The sequence below is a fragment of the Nesoenas mayeri genome (assembly GCF_963082525.1).
Source record: "Nesoenas mayeri genome assembly, chromosome: 15".
NCBI lineage: Eukaryota > Metazoa > Chordata > Aves > Columbiformes > Columbidae > Nesoenas > Nesoenas mayeri.
Window position 1 is genome coordinate 4,688,939 of NC_137559.1, and position 19,105 is coordinate 4,708,043.

General features: G+C 46.9%; 2 protein-coding genes across 3 annotated transcripts in view; one reads left to right on the forward strand and one right to left on the reverse strand.

Moving 5' to 3' along the window:
* TOM1L2 (target of myb1 like 2 membrane trafficking protein) overlaps window positions 1–1,750 on the reverse strand; it is a gene marked incomplete at its 5' end in the record, with an annotated part of 57,485 nt that extends 55,735 nt beyond the window's left edge. For both annotated transcript variants that reach the window (XM_080353714.1, XM_080353713.1), the window contains one exon: window positions 1,699–1,750. In XM_080353714.1, coding sequence (XP_080209840.1) covers window positions 1,699–1,750 — 52 coding nt within the window. The remainder of the gene's footprint in view (window positions 1–1,698) is intronic.
* A 414-nt stretch (window positions 1,751–2,164) lies between these two features.
* Window positions 2,165–18,243, forward strand: DRC3 (dynein regulatory complex subunit 3; the record flags this gene model as incomplete). Its single annotated transcript, XM_080354296.1, has 11 exons — window positions 2,165–2,266; window positions 3,496–3,669; window positions 5,064–5,180; window positions 6,647–6,813; window positions 7,416–7,562; window positions 8,644–8,763; window positions 9,654–9,766; window positions 11,051–11,231; window positions 13,843–13,974; window positions 17,837–17,968; window positions 18,130–18,243. Exons 2-11 carry the CDS (start codon window positions 3,513–3,515, stop codon window positions 18,241–18,243), a joined length of 1,380 nt encoding a protein of 459 aa, XP_080210422.1. The 5' UTR covers window positions 2,165–2,266; window positions 3,496–3,512.
* Window positions 18,244–19,105: the final 862 nt, after the last annotated feature.

Below are 19,105 nucleotides of genomic sequence, written 5' to 3' on the forward strand. Positions count from 1 at the left end.
ACAACAAAGCAAATGCACTTTAAAATCATCTTTAAATTTCACCATTCTTATTATCCTCCGACTCTCGGCACTTCTCTCCCTAAGCAGAAGAAATAAACACCCCAGATGGCTAAAGAGAAACAGCAAGCTATACATATGCTCCATATAGTCTGACAAAGCAAGAGTCCAGCCATCTTCACAGCACAGTGCGAGACTTCCCTGTTTAGGGGCCTTTTAGCTCTACATGGGGGCGTCTCTGCACATGTGGGTGAGGCAACTACAATAAAAAAACTTGTGGGTTTTGAGGCCATGACCTGTGACTCTGCAAGATTTTTCCACTTCAATTTCCAAAGACAAGTCTTCCATCACACCATAAATTAAGGTAAAATAGCTATAAACTAGACATAGGTATACATTATACTATATATAACCCCTAAATAAGGCATTGGAATAACTGTTGCTTATGAAACAAATCAAGGAACCTACGAGCATGGTTTTACTGGAGACGGATGGTAGCACAAGTGCATTCAACCGAACATCGCGTTGTCCTCTGGGACCATGTGCCACGGTCCTCGCGCTGCAGGAACCTGAGCCAGACTGTTGGTCGATCCCACTGCAACATGACAGCTCCTGTATTTCTTCAGGGCTCAAGAGAAGCAAGCGGGAGGCAATGACAGCCCACCCAACCACAGGCAAGGCAGCAAACTCTGAAGAAGTGGCATCCAGGCTTTCTCCTGTGGCCCTGGCCGTGGCAAACCAGACCAAAACCACACTTGCCACAGCTGAGAGTGAGGGAGGGAGCAGGCACAGCAACCCTGGAAGGGCTTGTGAAAGCATACTCAGAACAACCTGCCTAATGTCACTGAAGCATTAGCAAAACCACAATTCAAGCTCTGGGCTAAAAACTGAGCACATGCTTGTAACTCTAAACCACATCACCATCCCTGCATATACACAGGTCCAGGGAGGTTTCAACACTTTGGGAAAAGGCAGCTGAACAACAGGGCTGCTCTGTAACGAGGTGCTCACATGCGGGAAGAGGAGCTGGGGGACACGACCACTTCTCTTCATCCATCAACCATCTTGACGTGGAGTCGCTCCTTCCTCACAGCCCGAAGCCACCACTGACCCCACAGTCCCTGCTGCTCACAGAGCCCTCCATGGCCCCACTGACCCCACAGTCCCTGCTGCCCACAGAGCCCTCCATGGCCCCACTGACCCCACAGTCCCTGCTGCCCACAGAGCCCTCCATTGCCCCACTGACCCCACAGTCCCTGCTGCCCACAGAGCCCTCCATGGCCCCACTGACCCCACAGTCCCTGCTGCCCACAGAGCCCTCCATTGCCCCACTGACCCCACAGTCCCTGCTGCCCACAGAGCCCTCCATGGCCCCACTGACCCCACAGTCCCTGCTGCCCACAGAGCCCTCCATGGCCCCACTGACCCCACAGCTGCCACCAAGGCCCACAGCACCCACCAACCCCTCCCACCCCCAGAGCCCCTCCCACTCCTCCAGAGCCTCCCACCAAAGCCCAGAGACACCTCACGGCCTCCAGAGCCCCCACTGACCCCCAGAGATCCCCACAACCCCCCGCTAACCTCCACAGCCTCTCCACCACCCCCTGAGCTTCCCTGGGCCTGCGGCCTCCCACCCCCTCCGGAAGCCCCTCTGGCTCTCAGCCCCCCGTGGAGTCCCCCACAGCCCCCCGGCCGCCTTACCGAGGCTCTGCCCCACCGGGGTGCTGAACGGGTTCCCCAGCAGAAACTCCATCTTGGGATGACAACAAACAGCGGCCCGGCGGCCCCCCCCTCCCCCACCCCGCCCTGACTGGCACCCAAGCACTCCAACCGCAGCTCGTTCTGCCAAGCGTGGCCCGCCTCCTTGCATTCGATTGGGCGGCGGCTGGACGCCCGGTGGAGTCATAGGTTAAAGAGCGTGTCCATCACTGTCAAGAGAGGGGTCCGCCCCCGAGATAGTCCCGCCCTTTCCACGCCCTCCAGTTGATTGACAGCAGGGGCACAACTACTAGCATTGTCCATTGGGCAATAGCCAAACCTTTCTCTAATACTATTGGACAAAAGAAACATCAATCATACGAGCCTCCTTCCGCCCCGAAGGCGCAGTACCGGCGCTGATTGGCTGACACGGATTTCTCGCGCTCTGATTAGCAACAAGCCTCCTCACCCACTCTCTGACCATTGGCGGCTGAGCGTGTCACGTGGCCAACCTTAGCAACGCACCTGGGCTTCCTTAGCAACCGGGCCGGGTACCGGGGCCAAGGCGCAGGTGGGGGCCGGGCCGGGAACTGGGGGCGCGGGGCGGGCCTGGAGCCTTGGGGACCCGGGGCCTGAGGGGTCGGGAGGCTGAAGTTTGGGCCTGGAGAAGGTGGCAGCCCACCCGGTTCAGAGCCACCCTGACAGGCAGGGCCAGGGTCCCCGTCCCGGGCCGTGCAGGGAGGTCTGTGGGACCGACATTGACTAAAGATCCGCTGGACGAACACATGGAAAATGTAAAGTCTGGCAGATCAAGGATGAATAAACCCAGAGCCTTCTAGTCCTCGGCCTGTACTGAGCACAGCCATAAAGAGGTTTGGTTTGTTAATTAAAAGCCACGATGACGCAAGAGCTCTCTAAACCCAGATGTTTATCGTGCATGTCCTCCTATGCAAAAAAAATCAGCAGAACTTCTTCCATAATTATAGACATCTTACGCAAGCAAAAGTGTGAAGATTTAAGCCCTTCATACTGATTCATTAACTGTGCAGAGTTCTAGAAAGATAAGTAGTCTCATTGCCTCCAGGGTGACATCAAGGATATTTAAATTACAAAGCCAGGATGACAGAATTGTCTGTTTCTCAAAGCAAAGGTGTTTGTGTTCAGCATTAAATATTGACTAAACAAGGCAGCCTTTCCTGTGAGTCTCTGTTAAGTACTTTCTTCAGAAAATAACTGTTATTGTTTATAAATATTCCTCCTTCCTCAAATTTGTAATCACCTTTATTATGATGTTGGTGTTTAACATTTAGTGAACCGCTGTTGTTAATTTTCCCGTGCTCTAAATGCATGCCTCTTACTCTATAAATCCAACTTGCCCATAATGAGAAAGTTACCTTTTAAAACCAGATTAAATGGCACACAGAGCCTCAAATGTGCCCTCTTCATGAAGATGGGTTTCATGAGATGGACCATTGCTGTTTGTAGGTGCTGCACAGGGCCTGCTTTCCTGATCTATTTATCTGGCCAAATTCATGGAAAACACTCAAACGTGGTGGGAAGTTTTCATGTGATTGTGCCCGGCTGTTTTACAGTGCTTGGGCTATAAGGCTGAGCTTAGAGTCCCATCAGTGACATTGTGATAAAAGTCAAGTCTGTGTTTGACATCAGCTGTGAAGTGTTAGATCTTCTTAATGCTCATTTGTGCTTTTAATTCCTTGGAATTGTCATGCCCGTTCAATTAATGTTGGAAATAGTAGCCAGGCAGTGATATAATTGATTTTTCTTTTCTGTCCTTTTAAGGCTGATACCGTCTAAAAATGAGTCAGTCACACAACAGCGTTGAGCCAAACGTTATTGATGATGAAATGATTCAGAAAGCCATTGAAGAGCAGTACCCAGAGGACATTGGACAGCTTGCCAAAAAAGAAGGTACTGATTTTAAAGATGTGACAGAGCTACAGCTTAGTTTTAGAAGTGAGTATCGGTAGAAATACTTTATTATTCTTCTTCTTCTTTTGTTAGGAGGCAATAGAATTAAGCATGAAGTGGCTAAGTGGCAATTAAACAATCATGATAAACTTGGTTTTGTTGTGTGAAAAGTAACGCCTGGGCTTGCATTTTTAGTCATATCCATATGAAGTAGTTTCATTAGAGGCAGCTGGGTGCTTCTGCTGATCGGTGACTTTAAAGCTGCTTAACTTTATGCTATTATTGTCACTGCTATTCTTATTTAAGATTTATATTGTGGTGACACCTACAGGCCACAGGGCTATTGGGCCCTTCAGTCCACAGACAAATCAAACCCTGGGCAGGCTCCGCCATCACTGGCGATTATGTGAGAGCTATTTGGTAGATTATGGTGATTACGGCCCAATTCAGTGGCTTCCTCCGGTCACCCATAGAATTATCGCAGCTTGCCTCTTGCTGTCAGACCAGTTGTAAACTTGCATTCAAAAAATGAAAAAGAAGAACATTTGGCTCAATATTTGAGTATTTTGGGGGGTATGTAGTTTCATGGGCAAAAATCTGCTTTTGATTAGTCATTGTGTGCTTCAAGAAAATAATGTGTGTATTGGTTGAGTTCCTTAGAACAAACTCCCTGTTGCCTGATCCTGCATGTATTTGTTTGCAAATATAAAATATAGAACTGTGTGAATATTTTGTGCATTCAATTCCTTGCTTTACACTGCACTTGCTAAACAACAATAGCAGCAAAGCAGCTAACAAAATCTTCTGGGAAGCCATTGTGGGGGCAAAAGAGAATCAGGAGTGAGAATGTTGTGTATTTTCTGTCACCTTGTCACCTGTCACCATGTTTTGCTGTAGTGCCTCCTGGCCTGCCCTTGTGATTCTGTTTTTGGAGAAATCTAAGTGCAGGGATATCGATTACTTCAAAACTGCAGCCTTCATGGAAAGAGCAGATCCCAACTAGCTCTCCTGCGATGAGAATCCCAGGAGCAGCTGGGCACCGCCAGCCTGCAAACGCAGAGAAAAGCAGAATCATGTCCCAAACCTCCCTCTTGCAGCTGGAGAGGAAAATGAAGGTCAAGGCCTCCTAGTAGTGGATTCATAAAGCCGCTTTTGACTGCAGGGCCGTAGTCAGCGTCCCCTTGGCGACTCGTTGGCATCGCTGATGAGCGCTGAGCACTGGTGCAGGACACTGAGGTTAACTGGGCTGTTTCATTGAAATCTTGTCCAGCCAGTGGAACTCTCTCTAGGGCAGTCAGCACACGCTGTTGTAATCTGCTGAAAATCATTTTGGAGGTAAGACTGGACATGTTTTCCTTGTGCAAGATAGTGTGTCTGCTGAACTGAAAGCTGTCTCCCATGAAAAGCAATTACCTTTAATTTTTTCCCTGTGGCTTTAGATATCTTGCAGATTGATAATCTGTGGCAGTTTGAGAATCTGACTAAACTGCAGCTGGACAACAACATAATTGAGAAGATAGAGGCTCTGGAGTGTCTAGTTCACCTTGTATGGCTGGGTAAGATACAGGCATATGAGGCAAAAAAGCCAGGATGTCACATTCCGCCTCAAACACGGCTGATAGGAACTTTCCCAGGGAAGGCTGTCAGCTGTCTGTGTTTCCTCATTTGACTGACAAATGTCAAAATGCCTGAATATCAGAGCTGCAAAACAATCCTTCAAATGTTTAAAAACTGGTTTTAATACATTTGGTGCGGCAGGAACAGGAAGCTGAGATTTCAAGGTTGTTTCCAGGGTTTGTACTTGGAGGTGATGTTCAGAAATTTTTATGGAAACACCTTTGTGATTTAGAAGCCTGTATTCTGTTTTTGAAGCTAACGCAGGCATTTTGGAGGCTAGAACCCACAAACTTTACCTCTATATACTTAAGGGCAGGGCTTGTCATCATTGTCCCTTGTGGTCTTATGTGAGTACTTACAACTCAAAACTCAGGCTGTGATAGCAGTGTTGCACAGTGGTGTGGGTCTTGATTCTGGGCAAATTGGTGAGCTTGCTGCTACAGATCCGTGGCTTAGAGCATTCTCTGGGAACTGCAGCCACACTGGTGGTTGGTAGCGTAAATATATCCTCAGCCACCTTTGAAAACAGGGCTTCGGTTCAAAAGCACATCTTGAAACGTCTAATGGGTTCTTCCTCCCAGTTGTCTGCGCTGTTCTGCTGCACAGATGACTAATGCACTTGTGAATCAACAGCTGATCACCACAATGCAAGCAGAGTGTTTTGAAGCTCACTCATGGGTTTCATTTACCCAAAGGCCGCGGTGGTTCAGCAGCTGCTGCACGAGTGTGTTGGCTGAGACTGGGATGATGGAGGCAGCTGGTAACCTCACCAACCATCTTTGGACTCCTAAATCAGTTGGTACTGGCCTGAGGGCAAATATTGCCCTCAGTCATGATGAATGTAGGTGTTAGGATAGATGTTCCGGCAGGATAAGAGAAAATATCAACATGTGAAATAGCTAAAGTGAGTATTTGCTGTTGCATAACTCTGCTGACAATTGGGTGACTGTGAGCGTGGGACTGGTAGGTGTTGGTCCTATGGGAATGACCATGGCTGTGAGCATTGGCGTGGCAGGCAAAAGCTTGCAAAAAACAAGGCAGGGAGTAGCAAATTTGTCACAGAAAAACCCCCCTTTTTAGGATATTTTCCCTGCTTATTTTCTTGTATTTTGGATTTCCACATAAAGTAGAAATCACTTTCAGGTTGTGTATGTGGACTCGGCATTGAATGACATCAACTGCTCCTCTCATTTAAAAGTTGCCTGGGCATTTGCAAGGAGGAGATGTCTGCATCGCTTCCTGAGCCAGATTTAATGCTGAGCCTTTCCTGTGGGACACTGAACATTCCTGTACATAAATCCCTAAATCAAGAACCAAGCTAAATGCAAGGTCTGAATCAGGGCATTCTACTAGAAATAATTTAATTTCTGCGTGTAAAACATTTGATTTCTAAACTCTTCCCCAGACTTGTCCTTCAACAATATCGAAGTAATTGAGGGCCTGGATACCCTTGTCAAACTGCAGGACCTTAGTCTCTACAATAACAGAATATCTAAAATTGAGCACATGGACACGCTGCAAGAGCTGCAGATTTTCTCTATAGGAAAGAATAACCTGACCACTCTGGAAGATGTGAGTGCTCCCTGTCTTTGCAAATGTTCCCTGTCAAAGGACCAAATATTCTAAACCTGACTTTTCACCGTGTCTGAGCCCCTCCTTAGAGGAGAAAATTCTTCTTAGGATTCCGCTTCCCCTGCAGTCTGAGTTATGGTTTTGGTAAGCTATCCCAGCATTAAGTGCTTACTCCAGCTATTTCTCTTTTAGACTATTGACTCACGCAGGCCTGGCTCTGTTACTGATATAGCCATGGCAAAATTCCTGATGGTTCCCATGAAAGCTGGAAAAGGAATAAGTAACTACATCTGAGTAAAGGAGAGAGTGCAGACTAGGGTTTATTTGGGGTTCTTTTGAAGGTGGTGTATCAATCTAAGACCTGTGATTTGTCCATGCCAGCTAAAGGCCTTATCTCTACACCCATCATTTATGTATTTGCAATGCAAATTTAAGTATTTCCTTTCCCGAAAGCATAAGAAACTCCTAATTTAATGTTGCCTGCATTTGGCAGCAGAGCAGGATATGTGTTGCAACGTAATTGTAATAAGAGCGATGAATTTCAAAAGGCTGCGTGTTTCCCTGGCACTGGGAAGCACAGCATCTCTTTCCCCTTGGCACAGGTGATCTATCTCAGGAGGTTTAAAAACTTACGGACACTGAATCTCACGGGGAACCCTCTCTGCGACGATGAGCGGTATATGCTGTTTGTTGTTGCTTATCTACCAAACCTAATGTACTTGGACTTCAAGCTCGTGAGCGACAGCACGGTAAGGATTTCTGCATTGCCTCCTTGTGAAATCAGGCAACAGCATCTTACAGATCATTTGTTTTGTTGGTTTGCCAGCAATATTGTCACATTCAGGGCTGGTTCCCTGCAGAAATTAGGCTTACAGAAACACACAGTGTTTGTTCTGCCTCCGCCTAACAGCTGTGAACCTGTAGGCCAAATTCTATCAAATCTGACAGAGAGGTGTCAGAGGCACGATGTCTTCACAGATTTTGTGCAAATCAGCAGCTGCGTGTGGGAGAGGGTTTAATGTTGCCACGGAGTGGCTGCAGTGTGAGTACCAGGCTCAGAGATCCGAAAATCCTGGGGGAGATCAGTCTTGAGACATGGATTTGGGGGAAAGGAGTCTTGGTGGTCCTGCTGCTCACTGAGCAGCTTGTTTCGGTAGCGGACTGACAGACTGTCAGCCTGCGGGCTTAAAGGAACAAAGAAGGGTTTTTTGGGTTGTTTTTTTTTTTTTGCTAACCAAATACACAATTAATTCTAAATTTGCTTGGCGCAGAGCAGAAGCTTTAGTTGGAATATACATTACTCCTACCATAGGACTGGAAGGGCTTTCCAGGTCATAGAGCCCAGTCCCTGCTGGTACAGACAGTACGTCATAGAATCCACCTACTTTAGTTTGTCAGGCTTCAGTTTCAAGCTAATTAGGTTCTTGCCCCTGCTACTACCTTGTCATCCACTCCTCAGAAGAGTCTTCTCCTCCCTAGCAAATGTATTAAACTCGCTAGCTGATCAAATCAGGGCTCAAATTCTAGAAGTCAAAACAGAGCCTTCTGGTAAAGAAAAAGAAAAAACAACCCTAAAGATGAGAAAATGGGAAGAGAAAGGTTTTCCGGGTCTGAATCAGCTCAGATGCATTGAATGCAGAGTCAGAGTAATATGCCAACAAAAAATGGGATTAGAAGCTTCATAAGTAGTTTAATAAAAAGCCCACAAAGAAGCAGAACTGCAGATGTCACTCAGGTGCATGTTCTAGAAAGACTGACTGCTTATGCCCAGATTTGTTGAGCGATGATGGATAATCTAATAAAAACATTTTATTTCTCTGTATTTCTCAGCGAGAAGCTGCAGTTTTAGAGTATCAAGATCGTACCGATCTGCTGGAAGGTGAGGAGGCCCAGGTCCTGGCTGAGTTGGAGGAAAAACAGGCAAAGCAGCAAGAGCTGGAGTACCACAAGGTGTGTTTTCTTTGGCTGCTTGTGTATTGTCTCAGGAGAAAGAAGCGCAACGCATATTGATTTGTCTTTTACCTGCCCGAAGATTTAATGAGAGTTAGCGTCGACTGTGCTAAAACTAAGGCTGGGATTAAGCTCTGTGATCTCTGAATCTCATCCTTTGAATGAAAACAGGAACTGCTGTGGAATATACGTGATGTGGGGGAACATAATTCTTTTGGCTGAACAATGAAACTATAGATATAGACACTGCGAAGCCAAATAGTAAATCATATCCGAGGATCTTATCAGCCTGATGTGAGATGAAGAAAATTACAGGTCTGAGGGAACTGTTGGCATTTTCGTGGCACAATGACTTTTTTTCCTCCTTCGCACCACATTAATGCTTTTCATTAGTTTTATGGTTAAACTATTCATGGCTTTCAGAGATCACTGTAGTCCCACAAACAGACTAAAGACATGACCAGGCAGAATGGTGCTTTCCCTTATGGTCTGGCTTTGTGTTCCAGACCTCTAGATTAGACTGGCTGAAGAGCAGGAGGTTGTGACAGGGATGACACCTGCAGCTCTTCATCCATCCCCAAAGTCCACTGACTCCTTATCTGAACAGCTTAATAGCCTTGCAGTACGTGGTTGTATGTGTGAATGTTCTGTATAAGATTAAACAGTGTTTTCTATCCTTAGGCTAGAGAGTTCTAGCAGCAAAGCCAGGCTGGTTTTCATGCTGGTTGCAGGCTGCTTTCATGCCTTGCTTGGCTTATCTATTGTGTTGGTATCACTGTGTCTGCACCCGTGTTTCTCTGCTGGTAAAGTGCTTGTAGGAGAGACACATCCTGGCTGGCAGCAGGTTGGCATTCTTTATTTTACTTATATTGCTCTGATTCTCTTCAAAGACAGCCTTTGTTGAGTACCTGAATGGATCATTCCTGTTTGACAATATGTACGAAGACGATACAGAAGCTGCTAAACTGGCTTCCCTCCCCGGAGTGAGTGACCTGCTGCAGGAATATCCTTCCTGGGTTTAGAGTATCTACAGCTAAAACATAATGCCTTGAGTTAAGAAGGAGGTGTATCCGTGGGGATTCTTCACCCATTGCTTTTGTCCAGGGCTGAAAGCTGCATTGATCTAAGTTCTGAGACAGTCTGTGCTCAATTTTGGAATGGTACCAAAAAAAAAACCCCACTGCAAGACCATGAGACCACTGACAGCTTTAAGGCTTGATATCTCATGAAATATGAGGGCTAAAAACAAATGTTTTATATTACTGGCAAGCTGGCCAGCCCAGCTTGAAACATCTCATTTGTAAAACCACTTGGTTTTATCACCAACAGGTCATGAGATTCGAACGTTTTAAATTCTCACCATTGTAATTATCATATTCCTTTTCCTTCACTTGAATCAAACACGATTTCGGTAGCCTTCTCTTCTGACCCTTCAAGAATCAAGGCTTTGTACTTTCTTTAAGTCTGGAATCCACTTAAAGTTTAAAATGAGCTATAAGATAAATCTCTGTCAGTTAGACTGTAAGAGTGCAGTTGCTAAAATCATGTTGAAATTGAAGTGGTAGGAGATAGGAACAGACTAATCAGAATGATATGAGTCGCATATCGCCCAACGTGCCAGAGCTGGCAACGTGAAGTTTTCAGGCCAGCACTTTCTTCTGATCGTTGTTCCTACACTGCGGATCAGAAAGCAGACACCTTTTTTTTTCCTTTTTTCTTTTCTTATTCAGATTAATCGAGCATTGTCAAGGCCAGTAACTTGACCTTCCTTAAAATTGCATTACACTGTTGGGGAAAAATGCATCACAGCTTAACTACAATAGACTCTAGAAACAATCCCATTGCCCAGATAATAGCAGAAGAAAAATTGACGTTATTTTTGTGATACTACCAAGTCAGTAGTTTATTCTGCTCTCTGGCTATAGGCTCCAGAGCTGTATTTATTAACTACGCAGACATTGTGTTCACACTTGTGAAGACAGATAGGATTGTATGCTCCATTCCACTGCTGTGCCAGAAAAGAGTCAGGCAGGTATATATATTTCCTTTTTTTTTTTTTCCCTCAAGGCCACATACATTCTTCACACCCTTAAGGTAACAAAATCCTATACATAAAATGTGACTAAGTGACCTGAGTCCTGCCACAGACAGAATCCTTGGCAGCTTCCTCCTGCCAAGAACCACAAACTTTATGGAAGAGTAGCTTGTAACTCGTGATGCTCAAACTTGCAGAGGTAGAAAGAGCGTCACATGTTGCTCCACTGAACAAGCAAAATACCTAAACTAGTGTCACATACAGGGAGGAGTTTGTCTCGGTTTGTGAGAACCTATTTAACTTTGGCCTGAAAGAGTATGAAAAACGAGAAGCTGAAGTCTCCGAATTCTATGAATGCCGTAATGAAGCATTAACAGCCAACCAGCAAGAGAGCAGAAAATTAATCCTAGACTTTGAAAATCGGAACAAAACGGTAACGTCATCATACTTCTGTTGGTTTGATACCTGATTTATCTACACCAGCTTTTCACTGAGTGTATTTACACTGTTGTACCAGGAATTGGTACTTGGTCCCTAATGGCAGGATCGCAGAGTGGTTGGGGTTGGTGGGGACATCTGGAAGGCGCCTGGTCCGAGCGTCCTGCTCCAGCCCGGCCACCAACAGCGCTGGCTGGGACCATGTCCAAGGATGGAGACTGGGCAACATCCCCCAGTGCTCAAACACGGATCTGTACATGGTTTTTACAGTATGAATCTATACCAAGAAACACTGTGTGAAGTAACGTAATGTCATTAACTATGACATTATGTTAAAAGGTTTGTAGTACTTTATGTAGGAAAATAATTTGGGGATTGAAGTTTCAACCCTTTGGGCCAACCACAACCAGCTAACACAGACAGCTTTCATCTGTACTGGAAATTCAGCGTGGAACAAAATTAATGTAGCCTAGTGTTTGCTTATTGTTCACAAAGGTAAAGGGCCTTTGATGCTTTAAAAAAGTGGCTAAATGTTGTGGGTTGTTTTTTTTACTTTTTTTGCCATCCAGAAAAGTTACTAGTCTTTAAGAAAATGGAAATACTCAACTTTCTTTTAGTTTAAATAATTTTGATGAGTCAATTTTAAAAATATATAGAGATTTAGCAGATTCGATGCTACTCCCCTTCTCTTTGAGGTCTCCAATAGCTCTTCCTTCACTGAAAAAGGGGGAAGAAAAGGAAGGAGACTGCAGGGTATTCAGCTTCTTTTCAAGTAATCTTCTGCTTTGGTTCATTTTGTCAACAGCAGCTCGAAGAATTTTGACCAAAATATTAGATAAAGCTTTTGTAATGTATTTCTAGTCTTTTTAAAGCAGAAACTATATTTTAATTTTCATTCTGCTCAACTCCAGCCACCCATTGTAGCTGCTACGGACGTAGCTTCTAGCTGGATCCCTTTCTGCCCATGTATAATAGATGAATCATTATTTTGTTCCACAGAATAAATAAGGGGGATGCTAAAGGCTGGGAACACTGTCAGCAGAGCAGGTCCCTGACAGCTGACACCGGCAGAGTCACGAGCGCTGGCTCCCTTTGAAAACCAGGTCACTTTCATTATATTTAGGTGCCTCGTCACACGCTGACAGGCTGCTGAGTCACCTTGCACCCGGGTCCTCGGACCCTGCTGAGTCATGCTGGCAATCGGGCTCCGTCAGCTCCCGTCGGGACACGGGTTTGCAGCCTCACCAGAAGGTGACAGAGAAACACTGATACCCATATTCAGTTAACCTGCACTTGAATTCCCAATATATCTTCATTAAAAATAACAATAAAAAAAAAAAATAATTAAAAAAACACAAAGCAAAACCAAAAACCACCCCCCAAAAAAAACCAACCAACCAACCAAACCACAACCAACCCCCCCCCAAAAAAAAACCCTCCAAGAAAACATGGCCGAATGCAGATTTTGGCCCTTGGTCTTTGTCCGATGACCTGTGGACATGGTGGTCAGCATGACAGTTTTCACATAAATACTGGAGGAGTCGGTGTCAAAACTGAACACTGTATTTTAACAACGTTTCCCCGTTCATGTAAAATTGCTGCATTTGTTCAGCAGGCACAGAGGTCCGAGCAGACTGAAATCCATAAACCATTTTGAGGGGCTGTTTGTCTCCCTGGAATCCTTCTGTGCAAACTTGGGTAACCTGTAGAATAACTCTGCTCTCTGGAGTTGGTTAAGGAGCAAAGAAGCATTAAAGGCCTTGAACTTGGAAGGTTTTGCTCCCGGAGGCACAGCTTGGGTGGCTGGGGGGCTTTTTGAGCCTCCTAACTTGTTTACATGAGAAAATACCGTGCTCGCCCCTTCCCCCCTTTTAACACTGCAATTTTGAGGAATCTCATCCATTTTCAGACACAAGTATTGGCAATGGTTTTCATCAGAATTCCTTACTTTAGCCAGTTCCATTCCTTCTCAGAAGTGGATTAGACATCTTAAAAGTTCTATGTTTTTTCCTCCTATTAACATTTGATTGTTAACTTGTTTTGAACAGACTCGAAAATAATACATTGCTCAGCACAAGAGGACTCTTTTTTGGATCCCAGCGATCATAAATCTTGTCTGCTACAAAACTGACGTCAATATTTAATTCCAAAGGGCAATAAATCCTCACTGTAAGAGGAAGGCAGGCAATCATAGGTGTTCCATATTCAGAATACTAAATCCTGACCATATGGAAGTCAGTCAAGATTCTCCTCGACACAACGGGGATCAGGATTTAGCCCTGCATTTCTTTCCACAACGTGACTGTTAATCTCGTCTTCATGACCAGCAATGTCAAGAATCTAATTCTTTTTTGCAGTGAGGTGCTGAGTGGTGGATGAGGAAGCGTTTTCACCGACTCCAGCGCATTGCCCGGATCGTTAGTGTGGCAGCATCGCTCAGCACTGTTGACTACCCAGTATGGAAATCCAGAGGCTTCCTGAATCATCACATTTTCATTGCAGCTAATCAGCAGCGGGAACTTTTTCTCACCTACGTAACAAGTTAATTAAGTTGCAGTGGAGTGCTGAACACAAACTATAAGTAATTTATGTATCTCTGTGTTTAGACGCTGGATGAGATTCATAATGCCGGTAGTTCGGATATTGCTGAGTCTAAACGAGCCGAGTACAAGGCGGACATCCATCAGCTGTCAGAAGCGCTCATGACCCTGGAAATTCTGATAGCTGACCAGATGGAGGTAAGGGCCACACACGCACCTGTGACACCGCAGAATGTGGGGGGGGTCACTTTTGTGCTGCTGCACCCTTCTGTTTAGCAGCTCACAGCGCCAAGTCAGGCTGATGTTTTATCTCCATCTTACTCCTTCTCTGCTCAGAGTTGACCTGGGTGAGGTCAGGCCCTGGACACTGATCCACTGCAACACGTTTCTGTTCCTCAGAGTCCTCTGCATCTGTCTGAGCCAATTTCCCAGACTTTAGAGAGAGGGACTTGAGGTCATTCAGTCATTTGACAGGTCTGCGTACAGGAGTTGCAGCATAGCGTGGGGTACGCATTTGGGATTCTAGAAGTGTAATTCTTTGAAGCTGATCTTTGCTATGAATAAGGTTACACACATTCCTGCTCAGCTTACTGCATTTGCTTGCGTAATAGCCGCCTTTCTTCTCCCCAGACTTTTCCTCAAAAACTAGGGCAGGGCTGCTAATGTGTATCTTCATTAAGAAAAAGAAGTAATGTGTTTAAAAACTAGCAGGCAGGAGCTGTGGCCTGCGTGCAAGCAGATGCAGCAGTTTACTTTTGTGAATGTGCATGACAGAAAGCAGCAGCTCATCATGGATTCCTCGCTGCATCAGGATTGTGCCTTTTAGTGTTTCCTGAATTAGTTCTTGTGTATCCAGTCACTGATGGAACGAGCAGAAGCGTTTCCCCCTGCGCACCCTTCTGGATTTGAAGGGTTCGGGTGGCTGGATGTGAAATGTTCTATCAATTTAAGTGCAACACTTGACAGATTCTCCATCACACATTTTTGAGAGAGGTAATAGGCAGCAGCAATTTTAGTTTCTGAGGACTAAAACAAAAGCTACAGTAAGCCCTGGCATTGGTTATGCTTCCGATAAGAGGCTCTCCATATGTACAAGGAGACCACAGCGTGGCAGTGTATGAGAATACAGCACTCTGAATTACTCAGGTGAGGGTAAAATGGATCAGCTGGTTTGCTCCAGACACTGGGTAAAGGTATCACTCACTTGGCTTCCCTCCAATAAAATGATTCTGATTTTCTGTCCTTGAATAAGGAAATCTTGCAGCGCCTTCAAAACACTTTAAATGCTCAAAGCAGTTCAGTTTCTAACTGTGCTAATAACAGCAATGAGTCCAAATTATAATCAATTGTAGATTCTTCCTAGACTCCATGACTCCCTTTTATGTTTATGCAAATTTTCATTGTAATATTTCCTCTTTTTCTCTCTGTTAAGGAACTGGCAAATGATTTTAAAGGAAACATGGCTGTTGTAGCATCAACATTCATTGAAAACATTAAAGGAATATATCCTTTTGACGGTATATTGGCCTTGACCTCCCAGTCATGTATATCTTGTCTCTAAATCCAGAAACAAGCCATCAGTGTAGAATTTGATATTTTTTTTTTTTTAAATCAACAGAAAAGATCTGTTCCCAGCTTTGCCGAAATGGTCATTTAAGGTACTCCACTTCTTTCTGTGGATACTCTAGAGAACACAAGAAGATCTAAGTTCTCCTGTGCTGAAACTCTGTAGGACTTATGCAGCTTTCTCTCCCTTGGGAATCTTCCTTCCTACTCCACATAGCCATGATACAACCCTGGGAAGCTGCTTAGACTGTTTTCTATGTACATTCTTGCCACAGCAGTCAATGAAATAGCTACCGGTGCATGGACACTCAGTCTCTAGTTACAGGAGACCATTTAATCTCTAAAAGTGAGTGGTGTGCTCAGCTTTTTCCTTAGCCAGCTTCCGTACAATGAACCAGTGCCGGGACCTGGAAAACCGTCACCATGAAAAGCTGCTGGAGATCTGCATCACCACACTGGAGAAATCAGTCAAGAATGAGCTTGAGGAGGATTTACCAGATGAAGTTCGCATGGTGAGCACACCAAAATATTCATCTCTGCTGGGGGGCAGCAAGAAGAGGAGGCCACAGGCTCTTCTCAGAAGGGACAGGGTTTCTAGGAGGCTCAGTACACCTAAAGCCATGGCTAAACCCGAGATTAACCTCCTGCTAAAGGGCCCCAGCCACTTGGCTGGACCGCAGTGCTGCCGGACATCTCTGCTGAGGAGGACAGAGGATAAAATGCACTGCAGGTTTCCCTGGGTGCTGCCAGAGCTGGTGGCAGTGGCCCAGGAGAGGTGCTGAGCGAGTCCCCCTGCTGCCTCCAGCACAACCCATTCCTCTGGCTGATTTCCAGACAGCCAGGCCCAGCAGGCTCTTAGGCAGCATCTTTGCTGCACTTGCAGCTGGTTTTGTTCTGATTCTCCTCGCTCCCACAGGAGAATCAGAACACTGCTCTGACTCCTTGCACAGGGCTCTGGTTGCCTCAGTGATTTCAAAATCCCCCCCTAGAGCTCCCCAGCCCATGAGCTGATCTGGGGACAGGACATGACATTTCCAGTGGGGCCCTCCACTGAGCCCTCAGTCTTGCTGTGATAGCGAAGGTCCCTGGAGCCTTTCAGAAAGCACAAAGATCGTTGCAGTGCTCCAGTCAGCAACGCTGCTGACCTTTTTGCCTCCTTCATTTAGTGGCTAGATGACTCGAGTTTTGCATTCGCTGTGGTTTTGCTCCGTCCAGCTTATCCCAGCCCCCCTATTATTCCAGGTAATTGAGAGCTGACAGACACAAAACAGACCCCTCGCCCCCCTGGGAATGCTCCCTGCTTTATGGCCTGTGCAGATGGCTGCAGTTCCACACCGTCGCTGTGCACCCATTTTGCCTCGCTGCCATCCATTTCCAGGGAGAAGCAATTTGTTCAACAGCTGCACTTGGCTGCAGGAGGAGAGTCATTACGGTTTAGCAAAGCCACCCTCTATTTAGAGCCATAGGGGAAGTCACTGCTTTGATTAGAAGCTGCAACTTGCCAAAAATGAAGATTTACAGCCAGTGCCGCTAGTGCAAGAGACCCTTCCAAGTGCCATTTCCCACTTCCCGCAGCTGCCGGGCCAGGCGTGCTGGATCACACGCAGCTTTGCTTCAACACCAGCTGCCCACAGGGGTCTGCCATGTGCTGCGAGGCAGCCCTGCCTGCGGCAGAGCACCCGGCAGCCGGCGTTTGCTGCCTGCTCCAGCAGATGAGGCCAAGGGTGCTGCCTCAGTTTCCCCACCCCTACTAGGGATAACACTATTACACCATAGCGAGGGCTGGACACATCCTTGTGAAGAGTAAAGCACTGGATTCATCCTGATCACAGAATGGTTTGGGTTGAAGGGACCTTCCCAGCTCCCCCAGTGCCCCCCCTGCCATGAGCAGGGACATCTTCACCAGCTCAGGTTGCTCAGAGCCCCGTCCAGCCTGGCCTGGGATGTCTCCAGGGATGGTTCATCCACCACCTCTCTGGGTAACCTGGGCCAGGCTCTCACCCCTCTCAGGGGCAACAATTTCTTCCTCATGTCCAACATGAATCTCCCCTCCTTTAGTTTAAAACCACCACCCCTTGTCCTATCACAACAGACCCTGCTAAAAAGTCTGTCCCCGTCTTTCTTTTCAGCCCCTTTTAAGTACAGAAAGGCCACAATAGGGTCTCCCTGGAGTTTCTCTTCTCCAACTGAGCACCCCAACTCTCTCAGCCTGTCCTCCCAGCAGAGCTGTTCAGTCTCAGATCATTTCTGTGGCTCCTCTGGCCCCTCTCCAACAGGTCCATGTGTGTCCTGTGCTGAGGACCCAGAGCTGGACCAGCACTGCAGGGGCGTCTCACCAGAGCAGAGTAGATGATGATGTGGGTTTTGTCCATCTGACTCAGAGGGCTGATTTTCCCCCCTCCAAGCACCGCAGTTATGGTGCTGCTAGTTCTGAGCTCCGCTGCTTTTGCTGCGTGCCTGTCCCCTCCTCTCATCCGGTCATGTTACCTCCCAGCTCCTTGTGGACAAAAACACCATTGTCAATGCAGCCAACGTGTCCCATGGTGTCCGCCTGCGGAAGATTGATATACGAGAGAGTGACATCTTCACCAACACCTACCGCTGGCAGGCCTCTGTGACAGAGAAGGTAAGAGACCCTCACGCTCAGGGGGCTGGGACACAGACAGGTTTGGCCCAAGCGGTGGGGCCACTGCTAGGAAAGACGCTCCATGACCTTTGGAGCACTCTGCGCTACAGCAGGGACCCTGACAAGCCTGTGGATTCACTGCTTGGTTTCAATCTGTTCAGGCTTTCCAAAATGAGGTCGACAGGAACCGTGAGCATGTCAAAGAGATCCTTCAGTACATTGACAGTCTCCAGGAGGAGCTGCATAACATGGAGACCCTGGAGCCGATGGAATAGATGTGCTGTGGGCCGGGCAGCTGCCATAGCTGGGGACACACGGACAGCCCCTAGCAGCACACCCAGCGGGCACGGCCACCTCTCTCTGCCTCAGCAGCAGTGGACATTTCAGGCTAAAGGCATTCTTCTTCTATCCCACCATAAACTGCAAATAAAAGCTACTTATTGACTCCAGAAGAGCATACGAAGCTCTGTCTCTTCCATCATGTTGGCGTGAAACCTGCGCAGAGCTCAGACCTGGTCACAAGGGGTTATGGATTCAGCTGTGAGCTGATGAAACCAAATCATCGTGGCATATCACGGCTGAAAGCTTCGATAGGAACCTGTGAGCCACAGGCATGCGGCAGCAGCCTGAGAAAGGAGTGTTCTCCATCAAACTGCCCCCGAGGTAACAGCGGGTTTCCAGCTCAGCAAGCACAAGGCTGGCGGGGGCTCTGCATGCCTGAGAGCCTTGTCTTCTCACCACCTCGCAAAAAAACCCCAGCTTTCTGCAGCGTGAACAGAGCAGCCCCCAGCTAGCAGGAAGCGAAATCAATGGTTCCACGGGAGCTCACACACCGCCGCTCGCAACAGCCAAGCGAGGAGTCATTAATTCCCCTCCTTGCTCAGTGACAGCAGCTGCTCCACTCAGTCGTGGGCAGCTTCTGAGGAATGATGCTGGTCGGGGCGGTGCGGCTCCAGGCAGGCAGCAAGGAGAAAGGTGGGAAGGTTAAAAGAGAGGGTGGCTGCATACGTGCTCAGGGGAGAGAACAGGTCTTTCCGAAAGCCCCGTGGCAGGTGCTGCCTGTCATACACAGATTTGGCTCGTGGTGCTCTGCGTTTTTGAAGATGGCAGGAGCTCAGGTTCTCCCCCCATCTTGCT